A 27,185-nucleotide genomic window follows, 5' to 3' on the forward strand; every position below is an offset into this window, starting at 1 on the left:
GTTGTGCCAATTAATGCCACTGATATTTGGTTACAACAAATGTAAAAAGAAATCGTATAAAAATCTAAATCCCAATAAAATATTTAAGAGGATAGACTGATGTCTTACTGAACTCCTGGTTTACAAACAGCTTGACTGGCTGTTAAAACCATCGGTCAGATTTAGTCTTTGAAATCTTTGGTCAAGAGAGCTCGTTGAAATGTTCGCACTTACCAGCAGGTGGCAGTAAACCAACAGAAAAAAAAGGCTTTAACGATACTCTCGCGTCATTTGCCTTACATCACGTCATTCCATGATGGCTGAAGATCCTGGCGGAGCATTTTTCAGTTTCTCTATCGTTTTTCTTTTTTTCTCTCTACCTCAGCTTGCCATAGAGACATGGCAGGACTCACAGCCCCGTTAGGTGTGCATAAATCACTGGTGTCGACATGCCCAAGAAAGGGAACCGAAAACGGCTGAAATTTAGGGCGGGGGACGTTTGTTCAGAATCAGGTAGGCTGCGATTCCGTTGACTAATGTTAATCAAGAGGCTAAGCTAACGTTAGCCCGCCCAGTGTTAGCGCTTTACAGTCGGCACTTCGGAACGTCGAATGTTTTTTTAGTCAAGTGTTATAATGCTACCATATAACATTTTGAAGTAAGTATTCAGAAGGTCACCTTTAATGTCTGTTTTTTTTATTTGGTATCTACAAGGGTGAGCTACAGTTAATGTTTTGAATTAGAATTTAAATGTATTTAAATTATGTGAAGCAAAAGGAAAAAAGATAATACAAGCTGTTAGTCCAAAAAAGGACAAATAAAGGGGAAAATTAATATTTACATAAACGGTTTTGCTTTATTTTTTTTTATCAACACATTCGAAAAGTTAACATTTACGGGTTATGCTAAGTAACTTACCTAGCTTACAATGCCGTTATAATGTAACGTTATTCTGAATAGTATTATGAGTAGAAGGTGTGATGTATTTGTTTCCAGTGACCGTTGCTGATTATGCTGATGCCGACCCAGCTGTAGTGAAGTCTGGAAGGGTAAAAAAGGCTGTAGCAAATGCAGTTGAAAAAGAAGGTAAACCTTTGACCCTTTCAGCCTGGCATTGCATATACGTTGATAATAGCACAGGTACCAGTAGCACATGGTCTTCTCCACAGGATGGGATGCAAGGGCTTAATTTACCATTGTGTGTTTAGTAAAACAACTCTGTGGCCTGGAGGCATCTCAGGGTGCTGTAGAGGAGGTTCTCTCGTCTGCAGTGAGTGTCAACACAGACACTTTGGACAGCAGTGATGACCTAGGGCCAGAAGAAGATGGAGAAAATGAAATTAAAGTCGTTTCCAAAAAGAAAAACAAGAGGAGAAAGGGTATTATTTGTAATATCTTCTTCAGTATATTCATGAATGTATTATTCCTATTCCATTCCTATTTTCTAAGACGTGTGCATGCTGTCTTCACAGAAAGCAGTGAGAGTAGAGATGGGGTGGAGTATCCAGTGGACATTTGGTTACTACTCTCCTCCTATATTTGGCCTGAAGATGTCTGCAGATTTGCTCTAATCTGTAGAAATGCCTGGACAGTCATTTGCACTGCCGCTTTTTGGACCAGGCTCTATAGAAGGTGAGATGATTTGATCGATTAATTGATTGAATTATTGAAGAAAATAAGGTAACATTCTGCTAATAATTTTTGTGCAAGAATGAATCTTGTGAACCTAACCAAAAAAACTTTTAAGGGGTCACTACCACTGAGAGCTTATTTTCAAAAGTGAGACGAAAGCAATTTTGACTGGATTTTGCTTAGTCACATAGGAGCCCGAGCAAGTGGAAGTCCTAAATCTCAAATAAGTGCTATTTGGAATAAAGCTGTGCAGGGCTCAAAATTACTTTTTAATTTAATTACTTTTTTTGGGGGGGTCAGTGTGCTCCAGCTGTCCCAAATCCTTCTTAACTTAACAACCCACTAAAAACCTTGCACTATAACATCAGTTTTCCTTACTATAGCCTGCTTTCTTTAGTCATCACTGTTAATAAATGGATCACAGTAAAACTACACTTTAAATTCTAACAAACTAATTGAAAATGCTAATGAAATGTTATATAGAAACACTGAATACACAACCTGTTTAGTTTAAAGGCGTGATGAATGAATGATTTATTTTATTTATATTTTGGTATTCATCAGATTTCTTGAATTCATAAAATATCATATGGAACACACTGACAGTTTACATAAATAATTTTTTCCCTTTTCTTCCCTTTTCCCGTCTGTCTGTAACAGACACTACAGGATTGATGTTGATTTGCCATTTCGTCTCCAGCCTGACTCTATCAACATGATGCACTGTTTACGGGCCCGTGTGATCCGCTCCCTTTTCCATTTGTATGAGCCATTCAGCTTACGTGTTTCAAAAAGTCCTGCCATGCCAGAATCTACACCTACAAGTTTGCTAAACTCTAAGGTAAATTCACAGCTGTGTCGCCATGTAAATATAGGGATATAGAGTGATTGGTTCATTTTAATGTTATTTCCATTCCCTATACTGATTGGTCAGGAATCTTGCCTGAGCTCCCCTGCAGGAGGGTAAGCACTATTGACAACAATCAATGTGCTTATACTCACATGAGCTATGCTCTTGTTGGTGTAGTTGCGCTCCAACAATGTAGTTTGTGCTGTAAATGAGTCTATACTGTAGCTGCTCAGAAGAGCCCACTGTAGAAGAAAGTGAACGTTACAATTCTTTCTCGAAGGAGCCAAACACTAATAAGGAGTCCTGCACTGGCAATATGCAGAGTTGAAAAATAAAAAAAGGCCGAGCACGCCCCGTGCAACATAATTGTGACATAATTGCAGTGCACACAGGGTTATGGGAGAACTTTTTACAGCAAGCATGAAAGTGAGCATGAGCGAGTTGAACTTGCTTTGTGATTGCAAATGTTGTAATGATTGGTTGCATTGAAAACGGACAAAAGAATTTCCTAATTTCTCATTTGTGCATTGTTCTCTTCCTCAGAAGAACAAAACTAAATGGTTTATGCATGTTTCTTTGCCTTTCACTGTAGAAATTACAGTTTTTATTTTTTTAACTTCTCCTATTGCAGTGTCTACTTTTCTGGGTCAAAAGGCTGTCAGGGACTCGACCAGAGGCATTGTGGGAGTTCAATTTCAAGTTTATAAAACAGGTAAAAAACGAACCTCCAAAATTATTTGCATTTCCTTGTAGAGTTAGTAATAGCTGATGTTTTCAGGTGTTCATTTTATGTATTTCTCTGGTTTCCTCCATCACAGCAGGGACACAGAAAAAATGGTTGTGCCAAGTGCTTGTGCATGCCCAGACAGTATGAAGATGTCCACACAAATCCTGATTCTGACTGCTATATACTTCAGGTCACCACTCTCAACTTCATCTTTATCCCTGTGGTCATGGGAATGACACTGACGCTGGTAAGTGCCTTTTGGTTTGTAGTGCTTGCTGGCTGCTACTTCATAGGTGAAATATAAGATTGGGACTTTCTGCCTTAAATGTTACCTGTTCACAAATGCTGTTCTTTAAAATTTTTGTCTAACATTCAGTCAATTCAGAAGTGAAGCTTTGGCATGGTAATGGTTGTTTTGATTTTAAAGAATCTGTGTCAGGATTTTGAAGGGCTTGGTATTGTTTAGAAAAAAGCCAGAGTTCTGTGAGGGGTTGACTATCAAAAGCACAGGTGCAAGTTTTAACTTTAACCTTTAGTTTAGGTTATTAAGTGTCTTTTTTACGTTTATCAGTAGACAAGTTAAGCTTATATAATGCTATGAAGCAGTGTCTAAAATGTCTTCGTTGGCCAAAGACTAATAAGAGACTTATTGTAAGTACAAGGTAAAACCTCCTAAATTTCTCTCAAAATCTGCACTCTTTTGACTTTGTCTTTGTAATAGTTCACAATCAACGTCAGCACAGACATGCGCCACCACCGTGTTCGTTTGATATTCCAGGACTCACCGCTTCAGCGGGGGAAGAAAAGGGGGGATCAGGGTGGGACCCAGGTGGTGTTGGATCCTGTACACAGTGTGAGACTCATGGACTGGTGGCATCCACAGTACCCCTATGTACCCTCCACATAAGAGCCCTGTCCTCTCAATTTCTACTATACAAGAACATCACACCAGGAACTCTGCTGTTATTTTGTCCTTCTTACCCAACAGAAAAATGATAATGGATGATGTGTCAAACTTGGAATTATGTTTATTGACAAAGTTTGCATATTCACATTTCAAAAATCAGGACAGAACTGAAAGTTATCACTGACTAATAATAGATGGGCTGCAAACTCACCTTCCAGTTTGAAATGTATTGCGTTCTCATTTATCATCCTGGTCTTCAGAGACTACTTGAAAAGTTATTTTTATTTATTTATTTTATTTTTTCACATTTAACAATTATTGTAGTGCAGAACTGTCCACTGCTGTTCTTAGGCAGACTGGGCTTGTTCTGGTTATGCAAATCTGCCAATTTCCAAACAGTGACATTTGCTTTCCTATTTTCGTTCAACCCTTCAGTCTGGTATGGTTTGGAAAGAATGTTACTGAAAAGTCCATCTGAAATTATTTAGATTTTTTTTTTTTTTTTGTTAGTCTTTTACCCTATAAAATACGAGACAACCCCACTTAGTGTTTACAATATATAAAGACACTGCTCCATGCTGAAGGGGCCAAAGAACTGATTTACCTCAGACGACATCTGTTTTGAGCAGTTTTAAGTGTTAAGAACACTTAAAACTAATAAGAATGGATAAGAACATCTGTATTGTCTCATTGCTCAATATGTCAGCCTTATTGCCACCTGTGGAATTTCAACTTTTGAATGGCTCAACATATGCCTGTCATTTGTGTATTGAATGTGACTAGAATTATACCAATGGAGATGCTTAAGTATGATTGGGAGAGCGCTAGAGTTACTTAAGTTTTATCCATCCATCAGTTGGGGGATGATTAAATGATTAGACTACCTAAAATGTACACATCCAGTGGCCAAAAGATAGCTGATGGCAGTATTGCATAGCAGCTGGGTGTTTCAGTTAGCAGAAGTTGTTTAATGGGTGGTGTAGTTTTTTCAGATCACTTACACAAGTTCCTGCACTATATTAAAAACTGAAAGTGCCTCTGGTCTTCTTTCATTAAATGTTGTGTAATGTATTAGTTATCTTTGCTTCCCTCTGTAGGTCGTGCTGGATACTAGCTATTTTCAACTCCCCAGTCATGCGCATAACTGTAGTTTAGTTGTCTTGACTGCAACAGTCTCACAAGGCCATCCTTTGCATTGTTTATGAATGATTTTAATGCAGTTAATGTACTTTCAAACATGCTATAGGCCTTTTGCCCAATCAAAACAAAATTGACATAAATAAAGTAATCAATAGTATGGTCACAGCAAGACAAACGTGCTTTCTGTGGAATCTCAGTACAGTGGCATGTGAGGTAAAGATTGATAAACCGTGTTCCAACCAAAGGGGAGGATGACTTGTGCAGTCTAGATACGTAAATTACAAACTGCTGTAGAAATACAATTTCTAAAACGGATTAAGATTAAAAATAGAAATTTAGAGGATTAACGTAACGGATTTACAGGCCCGTGCATCTGGGGTTGAACTAATCAAGTGTAGACTTAAAGTTTTATAATAAAAATGCAAAGAGTTCCTTGAAGAATTAAGGCAGAAGTTAGGGGACCTCTAGAAATACGCCTTTGCCGTCAACTGAGAACACGTCATTGCCTCAAAATACCCGTTTATCGAGGATGTGAGAAAACTACATTTCCCACAATCCCACTTCGCTTTGCCATTGGCGGTGGCACAGGTGACCGCAGACGCTCTGAGTTGTGTCAACATCTCGATGGGAAAAACGAAAACATTAACCTCCGAAGTACCAGCGGCCGTGAACGCTGCTGAGTCTGTGGAGCTACAGAGAAACTTGAAACACCGGAGAGTTTGTTTTTTTCCCCTAAACACGACGTTTTCCTCTGTTGGTGCTCGGCAGAGTTGACAGACTGTTATCAGAGCGTGTCAGAGTAGTGGACGCGCACTTTTCCTGGAGCCGACTCTTCGCTTCGTTCTGTCTGACCTTCAGAGCGGGTAAGTGGGACTTCAGCACGGCCGCTGAAATGTGTCGGAGTTTCCAACACTCGTGGAAAGTCAGCGCCTGATTGTGATGCACGTATTTTTCACCGTACGTGCAAAGCACGGCAATAAATTACGTTAAAAATAATTAGTAGCTCATTTGTAGTTTGTCCTCGGGTTATTGGGGCAAACGCTTTTTTTATGTACATTTCAACGAAATCAATGTAATTCATCAGAAATGTGATGAATAACTATTTCTGCCAGCATGCAGCCAAATAAGTTTCCTTAAACGTTACATTCACACCATGTCTAGAGCCAGATCATAAATTCATTTTGGATCTGAATAGAATACACGAGGAACGTTTTAGACACATGAACCCGCGTGATATAAAACAAAAGAGACTCCTGATGCCATTTCACAAGTATTTTCTCAGATATTTAAGACCACATTGCAATTAGGAAAACCTCATAGTATAGAATAAAACAGTCTAAGATTGCACAAATCTATTAGGCTCATAAAGCACCACCGCTCCCCATTTATTTACTCACTGTCATCTGTTAGTCTCTGCCCCTCTTGACTTTTAAGCAGAGCCAGGCGGGTGTCAGTAACAACACCACAGCCCAGGGGTATGCTGCTATGTATCATGTGTGAACTATGAACTGTGCAGACTGCAATGCTCTCCTTCTTATTCAGGTATTTTGTTTAAAAGGTGTGCTTGGTGCCAGCACAAAAATAATGAAGGCACCAATGACCATTCATTCCCCCTTGTCCCTCTGTGTAAGGGCTGGGTTTGATTTATCTACCTTGTGTTTATTATTAGTTTGCATGGGTGTTGAGTGGAGGGTACATTTTATTAGTCCTGCTGTCCACTAATGATACAGGACACATACTTGGGCTTAAATTGTAATTTTAGAATAAGATGCATGTTTTATTGTAGAATATGTGTGAACAGACATTAATGGTTATTGCTGATTGCGATAACCATCAAGACAGGGCAGACTGCTCGAAGGCCTGTGGGGCATACATTATACTATGAACCACCTGAAAAAGTGCTTCCTGACCCTGACCTCCTTGCCTAGCCTCTGAGGTCATCTGTGCACTTCTGTAAAGAACACAATAAACTTCCAAAAGGTGTAATAGTACTTTTCTTCTATACTTCTGCTTATGTCAGTAATTCGGCTACTTTCATTATTGGTGCATTTTTAAGAAATGTTCTGTTAGACCTTACCATTAATCCAGTGGTAACTGTTGCGTTACACAACACTATGATGATTCATATTTAAAGGAATCACAGTAGGTGTAAGTAAGTGTGTAACATTAACTAATACAGTACATATGGTTATTTATGATCTAGACTGTGGATGGTGGGTCTTGGGAAACTTTACATGGAAAAACACACAAAAAACAGTAATTTGAAAAGAATCAGCAATAAATAAACATGGCTATGTTTTTTATAACTGTAGGTAGTATAGAATAAAAACAGATTATATGTTCCTTCAGATTATGTTTTGATTTCTATAACCTCCAGTAATATGAATTTTATTAGGGAGTTAGTTTGGGTTTGTTGGCAAAGTGTATTTTCCTATATAGCTCTTAGTGTAGAAATCAGAGAAATATGTAATATCAACAAATGTTGCCAGTTTGTTGTTTAGTGTTACTGGGATACAGACACACAAATGGGCCTACACATTTATGGAATCAGATTCAGCTTTAGATCGGAGGATTTTCCATGTGTTTTGACGCGTTAGAGTAGTCTCAGGATATGTGTATTGATATTACATAGTAAACAACAGTTAAAAAACAGTTAATGCCACTTATGTCGATATGTCTATCTCCTAGAAAAACACAACCCTCTCTCCACCTGTCACTGCTTGGTTTGTCTTCTCTCTCTCTTTCTCTCTTTCTCTCTCTCTCTCTCTTTACCATTTGCAGCCTGCTGCGTAATAATGTCAAAGTAATCTTCACTTTATCCACACTGCACCAACTCACTCTTTCATTGCCAAAACAAGTGCACGGTGCAGAAGCCCAGATGAGAATGGGACAGATGCAAACAGAGGGGTTACAGAGTGCACACAGTCTGAGGTGTCCGGTGTCAGTATAGGTTCTAAGCTGTGAGGTCCCTGTCAGTAAGGTCAGATGTCACTGGGTAGTATGTAGAACAGCCTTGACGCCTGCGATACTGATTGTACTCCCTCCTCAACAGCATAGCTGTAACTGGCTCAGATGACCAGCAAAAGAAAACAAAGCTGAGTTTCAAGCACTAAAACCTCACAGAGGTTTAGTGCTTGGAGAGGTGACCACTTTTACTAAGTTCCTAATTACCAAATTGCTGGCTGTATTGGAGCATTTCTATTCTCTACCTTGTGTTTTTAGTCTCTGCTTGAAAATAGGAGACGTAGAGCTTAAACATCGTGTCACCAAAGTGTTTCGTCCTGTGTGCTGTGTATAAAGATGGGGGAGGTCACATTTTCAGCCTCATTTGACCCATGCAGCTTGTAACTATTAGGGATGGGGCTAGTTTTCTTAAGGTAAACAGAAGCAGCTGTACAGACTGAGGCCCTCAGAAACTGGTTAAGCTCAGTGGATGTACTCTAGTGTGAAAGAGCATCAGGTGTGTGTAAACATGGATTCATCGGCCATATGGCCAGATCTCCAATGACCTGGACAGTTTTCTTGCTGTGTCGTGACTAGATAAAGGAAACTGGGAACTGCATTGTGAGAAACTGTGGTGTATTGGGGTGGCCAGTACACCACAATGACAATCAAAAACACAAACCAAATAAATCATTTATTACTGAGGGTGGGAGTTTTCAAGAAATCCACAGGAATGACAGCTTGGCATGCGCTATATGACAACATGACCCATGATCAATCAGAGGTGAGTGTGGGTGGGATGTTTAAGGGCATGTGCTGAATGCATGACTCCACTTCCTCATCTTATCTCTCTTCCACTGTTTTCATATCCTCTTTTACATGACAGACAATTCTGAAGATCTCTCTTTCCTCTGAAGCAATGGCACCTCAGCTGCATCTGTGGACACACACACCTCCCTTGTTGTTTATACTTTTTGGACAATTTGCTTGTTCTTGTTAACTGCAGGGGTCGTCTGTAGTTTCCAATTGCAGCTCTGCAGCTTTAGCTCTTTGAGAGATCTGTAACACACAGGCCATGCTAAATCCTCCTTAAGACAAGCAATATATTTTATGATTCTAAGTTAGAAGTTTTCTCTGCTAATGTTGAATGAATTTTGTTTTAGTGCTCGGCATTGTTGTTGAAAGTTGCAACTGAACATTCTTTCCTACTTACTAGAAACTCTCAGATGAACCTTGCAGTTGACTTCCTTTAATATTATGCCCTCTGGGCTCCTCAAACAGGTTTTGCACAGTAGAATTCCTAGTATTCATGTACCAGGGCTAAGGACTAATGGCATTAAAAACAGAAAAGCCCTTTCTCTCAACATTTTTGACCAGATTGAGTTTGATCTCAAGCCTTTGCATTGAAAACAAGTATGTTTATTGACATACTAATAACTTTTGATCACTGTAAATGAGGACCAAAGCCAAATAACTCCCCTTTCATAACATCTTTACTATGAGCAGGCTTAAACTCATTCTCTAAACTGTTTTATATATTGTACACAATTATATGGAGATCTACACACTTGTTTGTCTTTATGACAGTAGACTTCCCTTTTTCTCAGAAATGTTTGTGTAGATAAATATTTAAAATTTTTATAATCTTTCATAACATAGAGCAAGAATTTAGGTTATTGGTATTTTTAAGAATTCAACATTTGCCACCTTTAACTTTTCTTTTGTATTACACTTTACAGGTGTTTTTATTTCAGTATTTTTGGTTTAACAAGAGTAACATTTATGACTCACGGCAAAATATCAAACAAATTAAATTAAAAGAGGAAGACATTTAACTTTTGCACTTTCAAAATCAGCTATATCATGCACTGTCATTACAAGATATTTTGGAAGAAGTAAATTTGTCTTACAGGAGGTCATAATTTTCATAATTTTAGCAGTAGTGCTTCACTCAGCTCAAGGTTATTGATGTTTTGTTACATTATAATTTTCTCCTTTTGTTAGGGTTAATCATAGCCTGGCACAATCATCTGTGGTGAAAAGTCAAGAACTTTATAAGGTTGTATGTGTTTTCTGTGTATAGTGACAATGCATTCCTTTGTCTGCACTGTTTAATCAAAATCTATCCCACTATTTGGTCAGAGGGCAAGTATTGGATGCTGATCTGGCAAACATATGTAATTGACTATCACCCTCTTGACCCTTCCTTGAACTCTGGTTGTCCTCAAGATTTCCGTGTTTTCTTTAATTCTGTCCTCCCCGTCTTACGTTACCTCTTCTTTTCACTCACTCTCTTCTGTCTTTTCTCTCAGGTCAGAAAAGGTCAAAAGCCGCTACTTAGTTTTCAACTTGATATTTTTAGTAGGGGATATACAGAGAAAGCAAGTGAGGGAGAGTTAACCGTTTTTTAAAGGATCAGGATCTGGTCTGTGATAACCATTATCAAATTAAATGCATACACGTGTTTGTGTGCGTGTGTGTGCATGTAACTTATCTCCCAACTCATCTTCCAAATACCTTCCATTCTATCTCTGGGTACATGGTGAGTCTCCCTCATGCAAAAAAAATGTGGTGCAGCTGGTTGTTGGGTTATTGCACTACTTTCTATCACAAAAAGTACACTTATAGATCCCTACTACAATATTAATAATGAAAAATGGAAAATACGAGAAAAGCACTCTCAGAACAAACCTCTAAAAGCTTAGTGCAGTATGACTGGCATGTGCAACACAGCAGCCAAAATAATTAATAAACTACTGTATATCCTAGTGTTTTTTTAGTGCTTGTAAACCATCTACTGTTTATTTTGAAAAGATTATTGTGAAACAATACAGAAATGTCTGTATTTGATTACCATGCATTTTGTTTTGTGGTTTATGTTATCAGAGATAGTAGGGGATATATCATTGGACCAAAAAGTTTTAATACTCACACAGTCTAATGTGTATTAAGTGATGTGGAAATGTTTTTTCTATAAGCATACATTATTTCTTGTTGGAAACAACATACACACGTCAGAAGTCTTACACAAGTTTATATGGAAGCCATCAGCATGTTCTAACCTCTGCTGAACCCACTTGTTGTTATAGTACATACCTGCCAACTGATTGCTGTGAGGCTTATGGCGATTTATTCATGTTGGTCTGGTTCAATAGCAGATGCATCCCCTGCGGCAATACTGTAGCATTAACTTGTTTGGTACTTTGACAGCACTATGTGTTCTACTTCACAAAGATATACTCTAAGGTTAGTAAAGCTGCGTAGACTCCTCTCAAAAATGTCAAAATAGTTGATCAAAACACTAATGGTGGGTATATGTCGTATTTGTATGTGCAGCCTCTTTGCCAACATTTAGCCAAACAGATAAATGATGGGAAACTTTCTTGCATGACAAAAAAAGAGGGTGTGTGCATGTGTGGGTGTCTGCACGTGCGGGTGGACATGCAGGTTTAGCCATTGTCAAAAGAGTACAAGGCTGTCTTAGACAATAATTTTCCCTCCTACACATACACCTTGCCATTGGGCAAATATGACAGGAAGATAACTTTCCCAACCAATAAGCCGAAGGCCTGGAGAGGTCCTGCCCCTGGACCAAAATAACCCAGTAAATACATTACGGGGCACTATGAGAACTGGAGCTGGCCCACTGGTGAATGCTTTGTATATAAACAAGGGATGCTTTTCAGCTGCGTGCTGCTGAACCATGCTGGCTTGTGTTCTCATCTCTTGTGATAGGCACAACCAGCTGAGTGACACTTTGATACCAATATTTGTGTTTCTGCATTCACAGTTACAAAGTTGTGCACAAAAGTGTAGATGTGGGTGCAAATAGGAGGATGGAAAAACAAGACCTAGCAATACTTCACTTCCCAGTGGATAACTCAAATCATGCCCACAGGTCAAACATGTGGCTGCAGCCTAACAGAGATTCTGCACGCAGCCTTTACTGTATGTTTTTGTGGACATTCTGTATCCATGACAACCTCAAGCCATGGCAGATTGATTTGTTGAGTGATTTTGAAGCAGGTCAATGTGCCTGCATTCTTTGAGTTGAGATCTGAGTTGAGGAATTATTTTATTATGGGTGCAATTTTTAAGTTTAAAACAGTAGAAGATGGAGAGCGGTTACTCCATATAGATGTGTGACAGACAATAAGCAAACATTGATCGCTGATTTCTTAAATAAAAGCCTTTTTAGGTTCAGCATTTTCAGAAGTGAACATATTCTACTGTTATTCATGATCTCACCACTTGGAGGCTCCTTTAATGGTCTTGTGAGAAGGTAGTCGTCATCCTACCTTATGTTGCTCTGTTAGGGTTATTGTCTGTGGGACTTTCTAGTCTTGTGTGTGTTGATTAGGTATGTTTTCTCAAGGCAGAAATTATAAACTGAACATCTAGAGAGTAGATGGAGAAGTGAATTACCATGTGACTTATGTTTCTTATAAACATAAAATATGACTTTTTTTTTTTTTTTAATGTAACCCGACATACCCTACAGAACAGCCAGTCATAGTCAAAGTAGACGCCTCATTTCATTGTCATTTGCGTGACAGTGCTAGATTTATCTAACATTTAATTCAATAATGTTAATGAAACATAATGGCGTTCTATATAGTTTTATTAATTTAACCTATACTTTTACATATTTTGCAGATGTCGTCTTTCTTTGTTGTAAATGTTACTTTTTAACTTTGTCTTTATTTGATAGTTTGATAATGACGATAAGAGAGAGAGGGGGTATAATGTGAAACAAAGGTCCAAAACTAGAATTAAACTGTGGATAATATCTAATGTTAATGTGCTGCTATAACTTAGTTTCTTGTGTAGTTACCTGAACAATTCTACACTTGTGTCATCTATTTAGATTCATCTGTGTCAACTATTAGCACTGTGCTGTTAGTCAGTGCTCTATGTTTTTTTCACCTGTGTACATTTTACAAAGTGAATCATTTTTCTTTTTTAAATATAATTACTACACCCATCGATTCATCTAGTAACAATGCAGTGCCTGGGACTTTCCAGATTAAAAACAAATCAAATACCTTATTGTAATTGATCATGTCTTATAGTATCGTTCAGATTGTGTATAGAGGTGAATATCCATTATACCGCATGGCCGTGTGTTGGAGTTAACTGAACATACTATAACTATACGGGTAGTGTGTAACTGTGGCTTAGGAGGTAGAGAAGTTGCCCACCAATCCCTAGGGTTAACAGGTTATTCCTCAGCTCCTTGTCTGTGTATGTGTCTTTGGGCAAGACATTAAACCAGGTGTGTGTGTGTGTGTGTGTGTGAGAGAGTGAGAGAGAGAGAAGCAGCATGCAAGATACTGGTAGAAAATCACTAAATACAGGAAGTGCAGACCATTTACATTTTATGCTGATTCTCTGCTGCCCAGAAAAGTACAACCATAATGACAAGATAAGGAATTGCTTCTAAGGTTTGTGTGCATTTATTTTTAGGTGATATTGCATGCAAAAACTGTTTACCATTGGAAGTACTGCTTTAGGGGGTAAAAGAGAGAGAATCGAAAGGAGATGAGTTTGCTGGACACAGGGTTCTCTATGTTGTTAGCCCAGACTACAGCATTCACCCGAATTTAGGGGAAGAGAAGAGTGGGAGGAGGAGTAATAGGAAGCTCAGCTGCTGGTTAGAAAGACTGAGGAAGGTGACTAATAGTGACTGTCACTCAGCGTACTGTAACTAGGCTGGCGGAGGGAGGAGTGGCTTCACAATCAGTGAACCAGAATATGTATGCACAAGTTGGGCTAGCCCAGCCAGCAAACAACTATCTGTCGCTGTCAGTGAGTGTGTACATGTGGAAGAGCAGATATCTTTTGAAAACACAATGTTGTCATTGGAATAGTGGGAGAATCACTGGTAAGAATTTAAAATCATATAGCTTTTACAATATACTCTAAGTATCAGCATTTCTCACTGTCTGGGTTTTGGATACAATACTGTCAGCTCCATTCATGCTGATTTGCTGTTGAATGTGAAATGAAAGTGAACATGTCTAAGGAGAGTGTGTGTGTGTGTGTGTGCGTGCGTGTGTCTGTGTGTGTGTGTGTGTTTAGAAACCCACAGTTAATGTATGCAGTAACAACAGCTGAACAGACATTAGTTATATTGATGTCAACAGTAAATGTTCATATTACAGTTTGACCTTTCAAACCAGAAATGGACTATAGTATATAGATATAGTAATTGTTAGAAAGTTTTGCATTGTATGATTAGATATTTACATTGACAGTAGGCTAAATGCCAGGGAGATGATACTGACTGTGTGGCAGTCAGATGAACCGGCAATGGAAGTTAGTATATGAAATGTAATTTGTATGATAGAAGGTAAAAACAGTAAACTCTGGTCAGGGTGTTGAGATATCTTTTGTGTTGTTGCTGCTGTCCAGCCTCATAAGTTATTAATACTACTAATAGGTTAGTTTGGTGTATATCTTAAGATCTAGGTATAAACATGTGTGTTTGTGTGTGGGAATGTATTTCGAAAAAGTTTGATTAGACAATACCCTTACTAATTTCAGATTGGATATTTTTTTTTTGTTTCTTTTACATTTAGGCATTCTATAAAGTATGGGTGTCTATATCAAAGCGAGCATCATGCTTAAAGCAAGTCCTACAAATGATGGTACAACAAACAGCTGGTATTCTTCCTCTCAATAGCCTGCAAAGGAAGTTGCTTCACTGCTAACAAAACTAGGAGTTGTGAAAACTTATGGAAGGAAAGGGGAAGTGATGCATTGTGGTTATTATTGATGATGCTAGTGTGTTGTCTTTCCTTTATAACATTGTGTTGTACTTTGATGAAGTTGCAGTCAGCCTTTCCTAGCTATTTTTTCTATTACCTATTGTAAGAAGTAGAATGCACTTAATGCCCTGTGCAAAGTGGGGCACAGTTGAAAGTTTTACCCTCGGCAAAGCCCACTCTAAAATTATATATAGGTTATCATTCAAATAGTTGCTGAGTTCTGGTGATTCATTGAGATACCATTCAGAAAGTTGGATACTGACACCAAAGGTTCTATCTACTACAAGGACGCTGGCCATTTTACAGCATTTGTGTCTTTACCCCAACCACGAAAAAATGTATCTCCAAAGGAAGAGGCTGCAGTCTTTGAATATTTTGCATGAGTGCACAACTCACTTAGCACTAGTATTAAAGAAACCTTCCACATGAGCATGCTTAAACCTGTACTGATTCGACACTATGATATGTTAAAAGAGCGTAATCAAAATATGAGAGTGCCAAAACGTCCCATTGCCAACTTGAGACCACAGTGGCTGAGAACCAGCTGCAACAGAACTGCAAGTATTTACATAATAGAAAAAACTAACTAAACAACTTAATTCAAGATGTGTACTGTAGCAGAATTATAGTATTTAACCCGGACAACATTCTATCTCTCTATATATATTTGTATACCCATGTTTAACCACGGTCTGTTGCCTCCTGTGTTTCCGCCTTGGAAATTCTTCAGTGCTGGTTGCACACCTGCTGCTTTACCCTTTTGACACTCCACTGCCTTCTCTGTTGCTTTCCTACAACTACCATTAAACATTTAATTTTTATGTGACATTTTGTAACCATATTGTTCTGTGTTTCTTTCCTTGGTTTTGTCTTTGTCTCTTCAGTTTCACACCTTCATCACTTATCTTCATCACTCTCTGTCATGTGACCTTCCCAGATTGCACATTGCCATCCACTTTCTCCAGCATCCAGACATGTAGTCAGCTGCAAAAGCAAAGTGTATTCCTCCTTGTGAACCCTTTTTGTTTTCTTTTTTTTTTTCTTCTCTTGAACAGGTACATGCATTTCTATGCCTCTATGTATATGCTGTTGTGGCCTGTTGATGTGAACACCAACCCATGTATGCCATAACTATAATCCTAGCATCTTATGTAATTAGTACAAATGTGAGGTGAAACCAGAAGGGTTTTATATCTAAAGCTGCAATTGACCCAAGAAAATACCACTCCTGAGTGTCTGAACATGATCCAACTGTTTCTATGTCTGCCAGTCTGTCTGTCCATGTGTCCATGCAGAAGCGTTAGGCGTGTTCTGTTGCTAATGGGGCTTGTGTGTATGCCAGACCAAAGAGGAAGGGGTAAGGACCCCATACTTTCCATGCCAGTGTTGTCACATAATCCTACCAAACTTACCATTCAAGTGTGTGTGGTGATGGGGGTTTAAGAATATTCATAATGTACTGTGGGTCTACTTACATGTTCTGTAACAGTCCACTCAAAAGCCAACAGACACTAGAGCAGTTATATACATGCACACAACGGCCCCTCTCTTCCCAACCTGCTCACAAACACACACATGCACACAGGCTTGCAGATACATATACATGCACATAAACAAAACAAAACAAAAACAAAAAAACACACACACCATCACTCAGGGGAACAGGGTGTTCCTGAAAAGGAGAACAGAGAGCGGGGGGAGGGTTATTTTGGTCCTCAGAGCAGGCAGACAGACAGCTTAATGCGGAAAGGGTGTGTGTTTGTGTAAGTGCGCATGTGTCTGTGCAGTGATGAAAAAGCTGAAGTGCAAAATGTGTATACACACATTGACACATTTATACATGTTTTGATGTGATTATTAGTTTACTACAGTCACTTTGTGCAACTTGAGACTTTCAATCAATCTAAAAAACTTTCAAGTCAAACAGAAATGTTTTCTCAGATTTTCAGAGGATTAGCCAAAAAGGCTAAAAAACCCTTTACCCTGTCATAAGTGATGTGGAATTCATTTTTAAAATTGTGTTTTTAATGTTTGTCTGAGAACCTGAGGAATTTTTGCCTACCTGCAAAACTGGTGGGATCATGATACAGAAATATCACAACTTTTTGATTTTTCACTTGTCCTACATATTTAGATTTTATTGTGTCCACATGTGATTGCACATGGGTATTTTTGGCAGAGGACACCTGACTAAATGTACAATACACATCCTACATGTAATTGTTGGCCTTCTAAAAGGCCTCACTTGGCATTGCATTCTCGCTTCCAAAAATACACTCTCTACAAATTAACACTATGTCTCTATGCACAGGTGCTATGCCCCCACACTGCCGCTGTGTGTTTATGCTTTTGTGTATATGTGTATTAGTTGCCTCCTATTATTTAATAAGAGGCAATTAAAGCTGTCACCACAGTGCCACATGTTTTCTTCTATGTATTGTATGCTTTGCACACATCTGTGTGTTGTGTGCATATTGTTGGCATGTGTGTTTGTGACTAATCTGTGGCACAATCTAGAGTCGACCTATGACCTTGGCTTCCTCCGCTCTGCATCCTCCTACTGGCTGTCATTGATTGAAGTGAAGGAGCTGTGACATCACAGCGTTGGACACACAATGGCCCTTGTGTGCGTCTACTGCGTCACAGATGCCTGCTTATCCCAGTGGATGCCAGGCAATGGGAAGGCCCATGCTGAAGACCATGCTGTCTGGTCGCAGTGTGTCATATAATATCAGGAAGTGAAATGCTGTCAGTGTGTTGTTGTTGTTGTGGTGGATTACAGTAAACACATGTATGTGTCATGGCTTAGTCACAGTTACAGGTTATGTAATATATAAGCTATTTTAGGCAGGGTTTTAAACATGGTCTGTTTACTGAAGGGGTTTAAAACGACTATCTTAGAGTCAAACTGTGCCAGAGCCACATAATGTGCATTTACTTTCTATGAGAAAATAAAACTGTAGCCTTGTTTTATGTATTGTGGACAGCATCCCTGTTTCGGTCTTGATTTGTCAGTTAACTAATCAAACCAGAAGTGTTGCAATTTGACTCTGTTTAGCTACAATTATATTGTGCAGCCGTACAGTTGAACATATTATGGTGGGCTATTTATTAATTTTCTTGTAAATACCTATTCAAGAGAATTCAAGTCAATTGAATTTTAAATTATATATATCCAAAATATTTTGCTTCAAAGAGCTTTACAGTGACTACAGCATACAAATCTATCCTTAGACACTGGAAGCATTGACCAAATGTCCTTCTCTGGTCGGCTCTCGTTCTTTGCCAATTTGAGTTTAGAGATGTAATCACCCACTTGTCAGACTCTATAAATACACTATGCAGCATTCCACCACTGTGCGTATATGTGTGTGTGTGTTTGTATGTCTATATAAGTATTGAAGCATTTTGAAGAGACAGTTACTACTACTACTACAACTACTACTACTACAACTACTAAAATAGGAGGGTCTTTTTCTAATGTTCTAGATGCTAGCAGTTGCTAAACAGGTTGTTTGACCAGCATTGGTAGTTCTAAATGTTAGAGGAAATCACTGTGGTCATTAGTGTCTTTACATCTGTACCTTTTTATTTCTGGAGATGTGAGTGTTTTAGTCTGTAGTTTGGGTATGTGGAATCAACCTTTCCTTTAGTCCAAGTTGTGTTTGGAATGTGTGTTTGTTTCGACGTGTATCTGCATGGCTGTGTGTTTTTCATGTGGGCAATCCAATGGGCACAAAGCAGGCAGTGTCTTCCCCCTCGGGTGCCGAAATGTACACTTCGGACAACAGGCGGCTTCAGTCCTTCTCAATAGGAGCTGCCCTTCTTATTGTACCTCATGCACAATGAGCTTTTCTCTTCCTCTGTCTTTCTCTGTGTCTTTCCCCCTTTATGACCATATACAGACACTGTTTCTGATGAGAGACTGGAGGAATCAGATTCTGACTGATGTCCCTGTCACTGCTTTCCTGCAGCTCATCTGGCAACACATCACACACATTAGAATAAAGGTTAGGTTCACAATTCCACCTTCAAGTCCAGACAAGCTTAGTCATGCAGGAAATGAACGCAAGTCATTGCAGAAGGGGAACTATTGCCTGGGAGTCCCCAATGAGGATCAGCAAGTAAGCATGTTTGTGAGCATGTATGCGTGAGAAAAAAGAGGAGGCTATGTTGTAAAGTGGTGGGGGGGGTGTTCCCCATGGTCTTTTGCTCACATGATCACCCAAAAACAACAAGGCCACATGACTACCACATGACCTCTGAAATGGCATCTTGATTTTTTTCTTTTTGATGAATAAACCTGGAGCAGGAGATTATTGAGAAAAAATTATTCACCACACTGACCTTTCTCAACCATGAGAGTTGACCACTAAATGGATAAAGTCAAAAGGTCAAAGAAAGCATGTAGATGTTAGCCTGGAGATGCAGCTAAACTGGCACTATGTGCTCAACAGAACCTTGGGTCATACTTTGCATTTATATGTCAGTAATATTAAGGGGATTGGTAATGTACAAACATTAATTACTACCTGTATGTCTTACTATGATTTAACAATGATGATGATGATAATGATTATGTAGCACAGTTTTACAAAGTTACCTTCTCTTTGTTTTGTACTTGACTCAAAAAGATTTCCAAACAAGATCATTTGTACGCTGAGAGAAATCACATAAATACATAACATATCAGAAGCAATCTGTTTTATCCATAAGGAATCATTGGAAGCAACTGTAACAGTATATATATAAACATTTATAATATACAAGTTATCCTTCTGATTGCCCATAATGTAAATGTAGTATGTTGCTCTGTTCTGTACAGATGGCTACTGCACACCAATCTCATATGCAGGAGGGATCCCTCCTCTGTTGCTTTTTTGATTTGTTAAACTGGGCTACATAAGACTTTATTTGATTTGATTACAATTTGTCTTTGAACAACTTGTAAAACATTGACTAGCTGCCTTTGATGCAGTAGGGATACAGACATCAAGATGAATTTTAGGCATATCTGTAAATTTAGTAGCACTAGTGAAAACATCCGTAGTCCCAGAGGTGACAGGTGGAAACTTTCAACCAGGCTCCAGGCTCCAAAAAACTCCCAAACTTTCTTTTTTATATGTAATGCACAATCTTTTTGTATCTAAAATTTATAGAACAGATCGAAACATGTCAATGTTTTAGGAGCGGTAATAGCAATTACATCGTCCCCTACATCCTATTTCTTGACATAGCTTTGTTGGACACCTTGCAGTACCTTGCAGTTATGTAAACTAATAGCCAAACTTTTTATCATCATCTTATCACTGAAGAAATGTCCCACATATTGTCCCCATTAGCTTGAAGATACGTCATGATCTGCATGCATGTAAGACATGTACTATACCATAAGGGTTATCTATTCACAACTCGGTTATGCCATATTTTAAAAAAAGCATGTCACAGTGTTGTACTCTCCCCCAACCCTTCTCACATCTCTCTTGCAGTCACTAATACACCACTTGGATCTACTTTTGACATGTGTAGTACTGTTCTTGGTTAAGAAATATTGCTGATCTCTGATAGAGATGCTTCTCCACCATCTTTCTCTGTTTCTGTTTTTCTTTCATTTTTTTTTTTTAAAAATCTCTTTTCTCTAATACAGCTTCCTCCACCTCTCGGGCTGGACTGCGGTACACTGACATCAGCTCGCCCTCCCCTGCCCCCTCGCCCCCCAGCAATGGCCTCACGCATCGGGCTGCGTATGCAGGTATGCACAGCTATACTGCACCATCCAATTTACACTACAATTATCCACCTCTCCATCCATCCATTATCTTTAAACACTTATTTTGTTCAGGGCCATGGGGGGCTGGATGCCATCCCAGCTATCATTGGGTGAGAGAGTACTCCCTAGACAGGTTGCCACTCAATCTCAGGGCCAACACAGAGAGATATACACACACAGAGAGACAACCATTCACACTCAAATTCACACATACAGGCAATTTAGAGTCACCAATTAACCAAACTGCATGTCTTTGGACTGTGGGAGGAAACCGAAGAACCCAGAGGAAACCCACAGGGAAAAAAGCACAGGGAGAACATGCAAACCCCGCACAGAAATGCAGGTAGTCGGTGGATTTAAGCTGTGGTACTTCAAGCTTTGAAGCAGTAGGGCCAACCATTCCACCACCATTTTGCCCTTTACAGTACATGCATGCCTTTTTTTTTTTTTAGATATGAACAACCCAGTATGACCATATTGTTGTTTGACTGTATGGATACTGCAGAGGAAGATATTGTAATCTGCGCAATTAGGCATGCCATTCATTGAAAGACATCTAGATGTAGCAACCATTTATTCCAATGATACGTCTGAATGTGGCCTTGGTATATTTTAGGATGTATATACTGTGCACACTTTTCCTACAGGGTAATTTTATAGATGTCAGTCAGTCATTTGCTCTTTGCTAACAAGGTGGTAGCTTTTTGTGTTCACGCCCAAAAAAGCTGAGAAGCAAAGTAGCATCACCCATCATAGTCAGTTTATGGGTCAAAGTGTTTTAATGAGCATTCCTGCAATGTCTGTCTCTGTGTTTATCCAGCTGATGCGAGACCAGCTGCAGCAAGAGGAGCAGCGTGAGCGGCAGCAGCAACAGCAGCAGAATGCAGCCCTGCAGTATATGAAGCATCACATGGCTGGATCACCTGCACCCACCCCAGCCATTAGCACTCCACAGCATTACCAAAGCATGCAGGTCCCTATGGAGGTTCTTAAGGTCAGTAGTGATGGAACAGTTCATCAATCTTTTTATTTTTATATTTTTTACAGATTTCTTACCTAAGCAATTGCTCATTTAGCCAATGGAATCTCAGATAGAATGTCCGTCAGAATGTCCCAGGGCCAGGGTGATAAATAATTAAAAAAATGATAGCATGATTATTATTTTTTTTGTATCGATCACACAATTTAATAATCATTATACTGTAAGTCAGTGTGTGAATGTAGCCTGTACTTTTGATCATGACATCAGGGCAGGAAAAAAAAACCCCATAACATCTAGCAGGATTTGAGGTTTGTTCACTGAATACATCCCCATCCTTCTACGTGGTCTCTTTTTTAAGTTAGGACAGTGTGTGGGAATGCAATAATGACTATAGTAAAGAGATTTCACTGGCAATTGTGCCATCTCATAAAGCAATGAAGGGCAGATTTAGAGAAGGCATAGAGAGAACAATGCTGTGGAGCAGCTAGCAAGTAGGGAGTCAGAGAGGGGAGTAAGACCCGTAGATAACAGTGGTTTGACATGTTTTGTGGTAGGGTAGACAGGAGCAACGTAGATAGTCTGAGTCAAATTGGGACAGATAAAGCTGAAGTGACATTTTGCCTGATTCCAAAGATGCCTGTGTGTGTCCTTATCTTTTGATGGCATGTGTTTGTGTGTATATGGGTTTGTGCAATACTCTATTATGTTCTTGCTTGTGTTCCTTTACATTGTAAATATCTAGAGTTTGTATACACTTCTAAACTTGCTGTATCAACAGTTTACATTGTGTGTGTGTGTGTGTGTGTGTGTGTGTGTGTGTGTGTGTGTGTGTGTGTGTGTGTGTGTGTGTGTGTGTGTGTGTGTGTGTGTGGAACAGTGTTTATGAAATCGCTTAGAGATAAGGTGACCCTGTTCATAAGGCCTACAGAGCTGAGCCAGATAGAAGAAAACGTTAGGAATTAAAAGTTTTTCCAATGCTCAGAAGAATAGGGGCTGATCTAGAAATGTTTTATTGGGGTGGCCAGACTGGGGCTTCGAAATGACACAATTGGAAAATGATTAAAAGGTTTCTAGACTCATATATGGATATAATATTGTTTATTAATAGTCATAGCTAATAGTGTGATTATAAAGTGCTTGTTTAGTGGCAGAAATTTCAAATACAACCCCAATTCAAAAAATTATGGGATGATGTGTAAAATGTAAAATAAAAACACAATGCAATCATTTGTAAATCTCATAAACCTATTTTTTTGTGTTCAATAGAACATAAAAAACATATCAGTTGTTGGAACTAAGATATTTGAACATTTTATGGAAAATATTGGCTCATTTTGACGGCAGCAACATATTTAAAAAAAATTGGAAGAGGGGCAACAAAAGGCTGGAAAAGTAATTGCTGCAAATAAATAAAAAATGGAGGAGCATTCGACAACTAATTAGATTAATTGGCAACATGACTAGGTATAAAAGAAGCATTTCAGACAGGCAGATCCTCTCCAATGTAAAGATGAGCAGAGGTTCACCAATCTGTGAAAAACTGTGTCAAAAAACGATGGAACAATTTTTAGAAAAATCTTCCTCAATGTAAAGTTGTGAAGACTTTGAGGATCACTCCATCTACAGTATTTAATGTCAAAAGATTCAGAGAATCAGGAGAAATTATGTGCGCAAGGGACAAGGCCGAATCTCAAAACGGGATGCATCTGATCTTCGGGCCCTCAGGTGGTACTGCATTAAAAACAGGCATGATTCTCTCCTGGACATCACTTAATGGGCTCAAGAACACTTCTAAAAATGACTGTCTGTAAACACAGTTTGCTGTACAATCCGCAAATGTCAGTTAAAGCTGCATGATGCAAAGAAGAAGCCATATGTGAACACGATCCAGAAAGGCCACAGTGTTCTCTAGGCCAAAGCTAATTTAGGTGATCTGAGGCAAAGTGGAAGCCCTGTCCTGTGGTCCCGCTTGTTATCAGCGGACAGTTCAAAAGCTGCATCTCTGCATTAGTGCCTATGCTGTGGGGAGCTAACACATCTGGAAAGGCGGAATCAATGTTTGAAAGTACATAAAGGTTTTAGAGCAACATATACTTCCATCCGGACGTCTCTTTCAGGGAAGACCATGCATATTTCACCAAGACAATGCACAGAGTCCCGGTCTTGAACTGACCTGCCTGCAGTCCAGATCTTTCACCAATACAAAACATTTGGTGCATCATAAAACAAACAATTAAGCAACAAAATCGCAGGACTGTTGAGCAGCTGGAATCCTGCATTGGACAAGAATGGGACAACATTCCTCTCCTAAAACTCCAGCACACGGTCTCTTCACTTCCATCCAACCCTGCATGAGACCCAGCAGCTGAAGCCCTCTCACCCAAATGAGGAATACCTAGGAATATGTTTAGGACGTAGGAATAGTTTATCCAAGTGTTTCCAGCTCATTGGATACAATCTGGCTGTTGGTTATAAAACAGAGGAGCTGATAAGCTGAGTCTTCTTTAATAATGGGGAGTAGGATTGCTTTATGCTGAGCTTTACTCTTTGATGTGAAGGAATGAGGCGAGTCCATTTCCCTAGAGGATTTAGCGTGGCTTTCCCTTTATAAACATTATTACTGACTAAATGCTGCTACGGGACAGATCCATCGACAACATAATGTTGTGTACCGCTAAAGCACATATTAAGTGCGTCGTCTGTTCGTTGCTTAAATGCCAGTCCCAAAACATGCAGAACTAATTCATAAAAGTCACTAGAGGTTTATAAATAATTTAAAATGTAATTCAGATGATGTGTTGTGCATGTGTTGGTGACCTTGAGCAGTGACGGAAAAAAACTATGCTAAATCTAGGGTTGTTTTTCTCTTATAACTATAATATTTATAAAATAAAAAGTACAATTCTATAATTACTGTATGTGGTTACATGAACTACAGAAATGGTGTGTGCTTCATGACATTCATGAGAGCTGCCTCCCAGGTTAGTGCTAGTAACTTGCATTAAATCAAATTTAGACCCACACAAGCAGCAATAGGAATGCCTAAATTTAGTTTTTTATACGTGTTTGAGTTTTGTTTTTTTCCTATCCCTTAAGCTGTATTGCTGATGATATTCAGACTTATAGATGAACTGTATAGTTCTGTAAGTGTTCTGTACTGTATAGTATAGTTATATAGACAGGCCATTAAGTCCCTGTATTAACGCTTAAGTCATTTTGGGTGAATCTGTTTAGATTAATGTCTTCACATAATAGCTACAAAGCCTTTTAGTTTTCACAGTTAATAAGAATCACAACAGTTAATCACATGTTTACTGTTAATCCTTAATACAGGTACAGACTCACCTCGAGAACCCTACAGACTACCACATCCGTCAGTCTCGGAGGCAGCAGGTGAAAGAATACCTGTCCACCACCTGTGCTACAAAGCAGGTACCTGCCTGAATGCCTTTGTCTGATACACATAGTTCAACAAAGTACACATGGTATTGCAGTACATTAATCTCTGTAAGTACTCTATCAGTCATTAACTCCTTCATCATCTACTCTCTCTTTTGGTCTCTAGACAGTTCAGGCAGTAGCAGGGGTGATTCCACCATCCCCTCCTCCAAACATGGGACTCACAGGGGGTTCAGCGCCAGCACCCCAACCCCTCCACTCCCCGCACTTGCGCACTGAACAGCTCATGACAGGAAACAGTGCCCCCAATAGCCCCATGGCCATGCTCAATATTGGTTCCAGCCACGAGAAGGAGGTAAACGCCTGAAAGTGTTGAGAGACAGTGGCATAAACATTCATTCCTAGTTTTATAGAGTAGAATTTACAAGAATCTGATTGAACAAATATTCCTAAAATATGACTTAATTGCATGCCTATATAAAATTATGAGGATTGAATATTACCTCCAAAGTGAGATTATCTTCACATTTTATGAAGGTGTCATAATGATTTGATTGGTTTTTGTAGGTTGGAGCAGCACTTGCAAATGCACTGGTGTTAGTGTCCTGTATATAGAAAATGAATGTGTTGACTAACAGGCAATAACGAACACTGGATATCATGTTAATTTAAGTGCTCCATTATGGCCTTGCAACAGTAATTACAGCTTAACAAGTGACAGGGACACTGCAGCACCTGGCAGACTTTGCCCAGCTCTCCTCCTCCAACTCTTGACCTCTTTTCTTTGTCTCAAAGAAAATTGTTCTTCCAGTTAGCCTACCATAACATAAAAGTCATCAGGCTAGTTTACCTAGAAGCCTACAGTATATGCCATTATTGTGAAATCTGCTTAACATTATAATAGATATCAAGTGTAGCCTGTGCCTTGAAATTGGGTATTATTTTTCATATTTTTTTTTTCATTATTACATAAATTACATTGTTGCTCTTTATTTTTTGTTTTGTTTTTTCAGATGGATGAGGTCATTGATAACATTATTGACATGCAATCCAATTATGATGATATGCAGACATACATTGACTCTGTCCAGATGCCAAACACTGTAAGTAGAGACCAGTCTGAAGAGACAATTCACCAATAAGGCAGTGTTATTGTTCCTTATATAACTAATGTGCCTTGCATCCAGCTGACTTCTTTTTTCTGTCATGTTTTAATTTGATCGTTATCAAAGGTTTGGTGCAGTACTGTTTTTTACAAAAGCTAGGTAATTTGTAAAAAATTGCAAATAAAAGCTTTTATTAAAAAATTGTTTTCAAATGGCACCTTTGAGTACACTTAAATATTTGTGCTCTATAGTAATAGTTAACTTATTAACTAACTAGTTATGAGGATATACTTCAGGAATGTATCCCACACCACAGTGCAAAAATGCATATTTTGTTTTTTGTTTACATACACCTTAAATGCATTCCTTCAAAAGTACTTCAGCATTCCCAATTCTCACATTTACTAAATGTGTAGGGATGGTGACGGTGTCTTAATCCTGTTAAACCACAGTGAATCCAGAAAGTGTTACAAGGCAGATATGTTTGGTCTGTTCTTACATCCACTTGCAGCAGTATAAATCCAAACTCACAGATGAACTTAAAAAGTGTTAAATTGACTTTAGCACTAAATATTCCATCCCTACGCCATGTTAGATGAAGGTATAACCATAAAGTACGACATGTTAGGTGAGGACCGTACAGTGCTCTGTGTTTGAGGGAACATCAGAAAATTAACAATTAAACTGCCAGCAGTTAGAGTTCAACTTGTTTACAACGCATTCAGAGAGAGAGAGGGAGGTAAAGAAGGAGAGGGGGAGTAAAAGAAGGGAGGAGGGAAAGGGGGTGAGGGCAATATGTGCAAGGGGAAAACAGGCTGAAAGTCCAGTTAGGGGAAAGTTCACTTTTGTTTAGTGGGGAGCGGAGGTAGAAGAAAGAGAGAATTGGTGCTACTGAGGCCATTCTCCCAGGACGGGGCAGTAGTGTTAGAGAGAGCTGCTCTGTGTGCTACCTGTGTCTAAGAAAGAAGAAGAACGGGCAC

General features: G+C 39.0%; 2 protein-coding genes across 5 annotated transcripts in view; both read left to right on the forward strand.

The window, feature by feature from the left end:
- The first annotated feature begins 278 nt into the window (after positions 1-278).
- tmem183a (transmembrane protein 183A) lies at positions 279-5,132 on the forward strand. The gene is made up of 8 exons (XM_067505608.1): positions 279-492; positions 976-1,065; positions 1,188-1,358; positions 1,452-1,611; positions 2,272-2,452; positions 3,093-3,173; positions 3,280-3,435; positions 3,910-5,132. The coding sequence occupies exons 1-8, from the start codon at positions 429-431 to the stop codon at positions 4,093-4,095; spliced, it is 1,089 nt and encodes a 362-aa protein (XP_067361709.1). The 5' UTR covers positions 279-428; the 3' UTR covers positions 4,096-5,132.
- Positions 5,133-5,853: 721 nt separating this feature from the next.
- The window catches only part of tfeb (transcription factor EB), a 28,242-nt gene continuing 6,910 nt past the window's right edge, over positions 5,854-27,185 (forward strand). Inside the window, exons 1-7 of one of the 4 annotated variants that reach the window (XM_067504293.1) lie at positions 5,854-6,098; positions 18,854-18,958; positions 20,596-20,700; positions 21,539-21,712; positions 25,034-25,132; positions 25,266-25,454; positions 26,113-26,202. In XM_067504293.1, coding sequence (XP_067360394.1) covers positions 18,866-18,958; positions 20,596-20,700; positions 21,539-21,712; positions 25,034-25,132; positions 25,266-25,454; positions 26,113-26,202 — 750 coding nt within the window. In that variant the 5' untranslated portion in view covers positions 5,854-6,098; positions 18,854-18,865. Of the gene's footprint in view, positions 6,099-13,884; positions 14,063-18,853; positions 18,959-20,595; positions 20,701-21,538; positions 21,713-25,033; positions 25,133-25,265; positions 25,455-26,112; positions 26,203-27,185 lie in introns of those variants that run through there. The other 3 variants (XM_067504294.1, XM_067504295.1, XM_067504296.1) reach the window with 3 other exon arrangements.

Source organism: Channa argus, chromosome 5, assembly GCF_033026475.1.
Source record: "Channa argus isolate prfri chromosome 5, Channa argus male v1.0, whole genome shotgun sequence".
NCBI classification, from domain to species: Eukaryota; Metazoa; Chordata; class Actinopteri; order Anabantiformes; family Channidae; genus Channa; species Channa argus.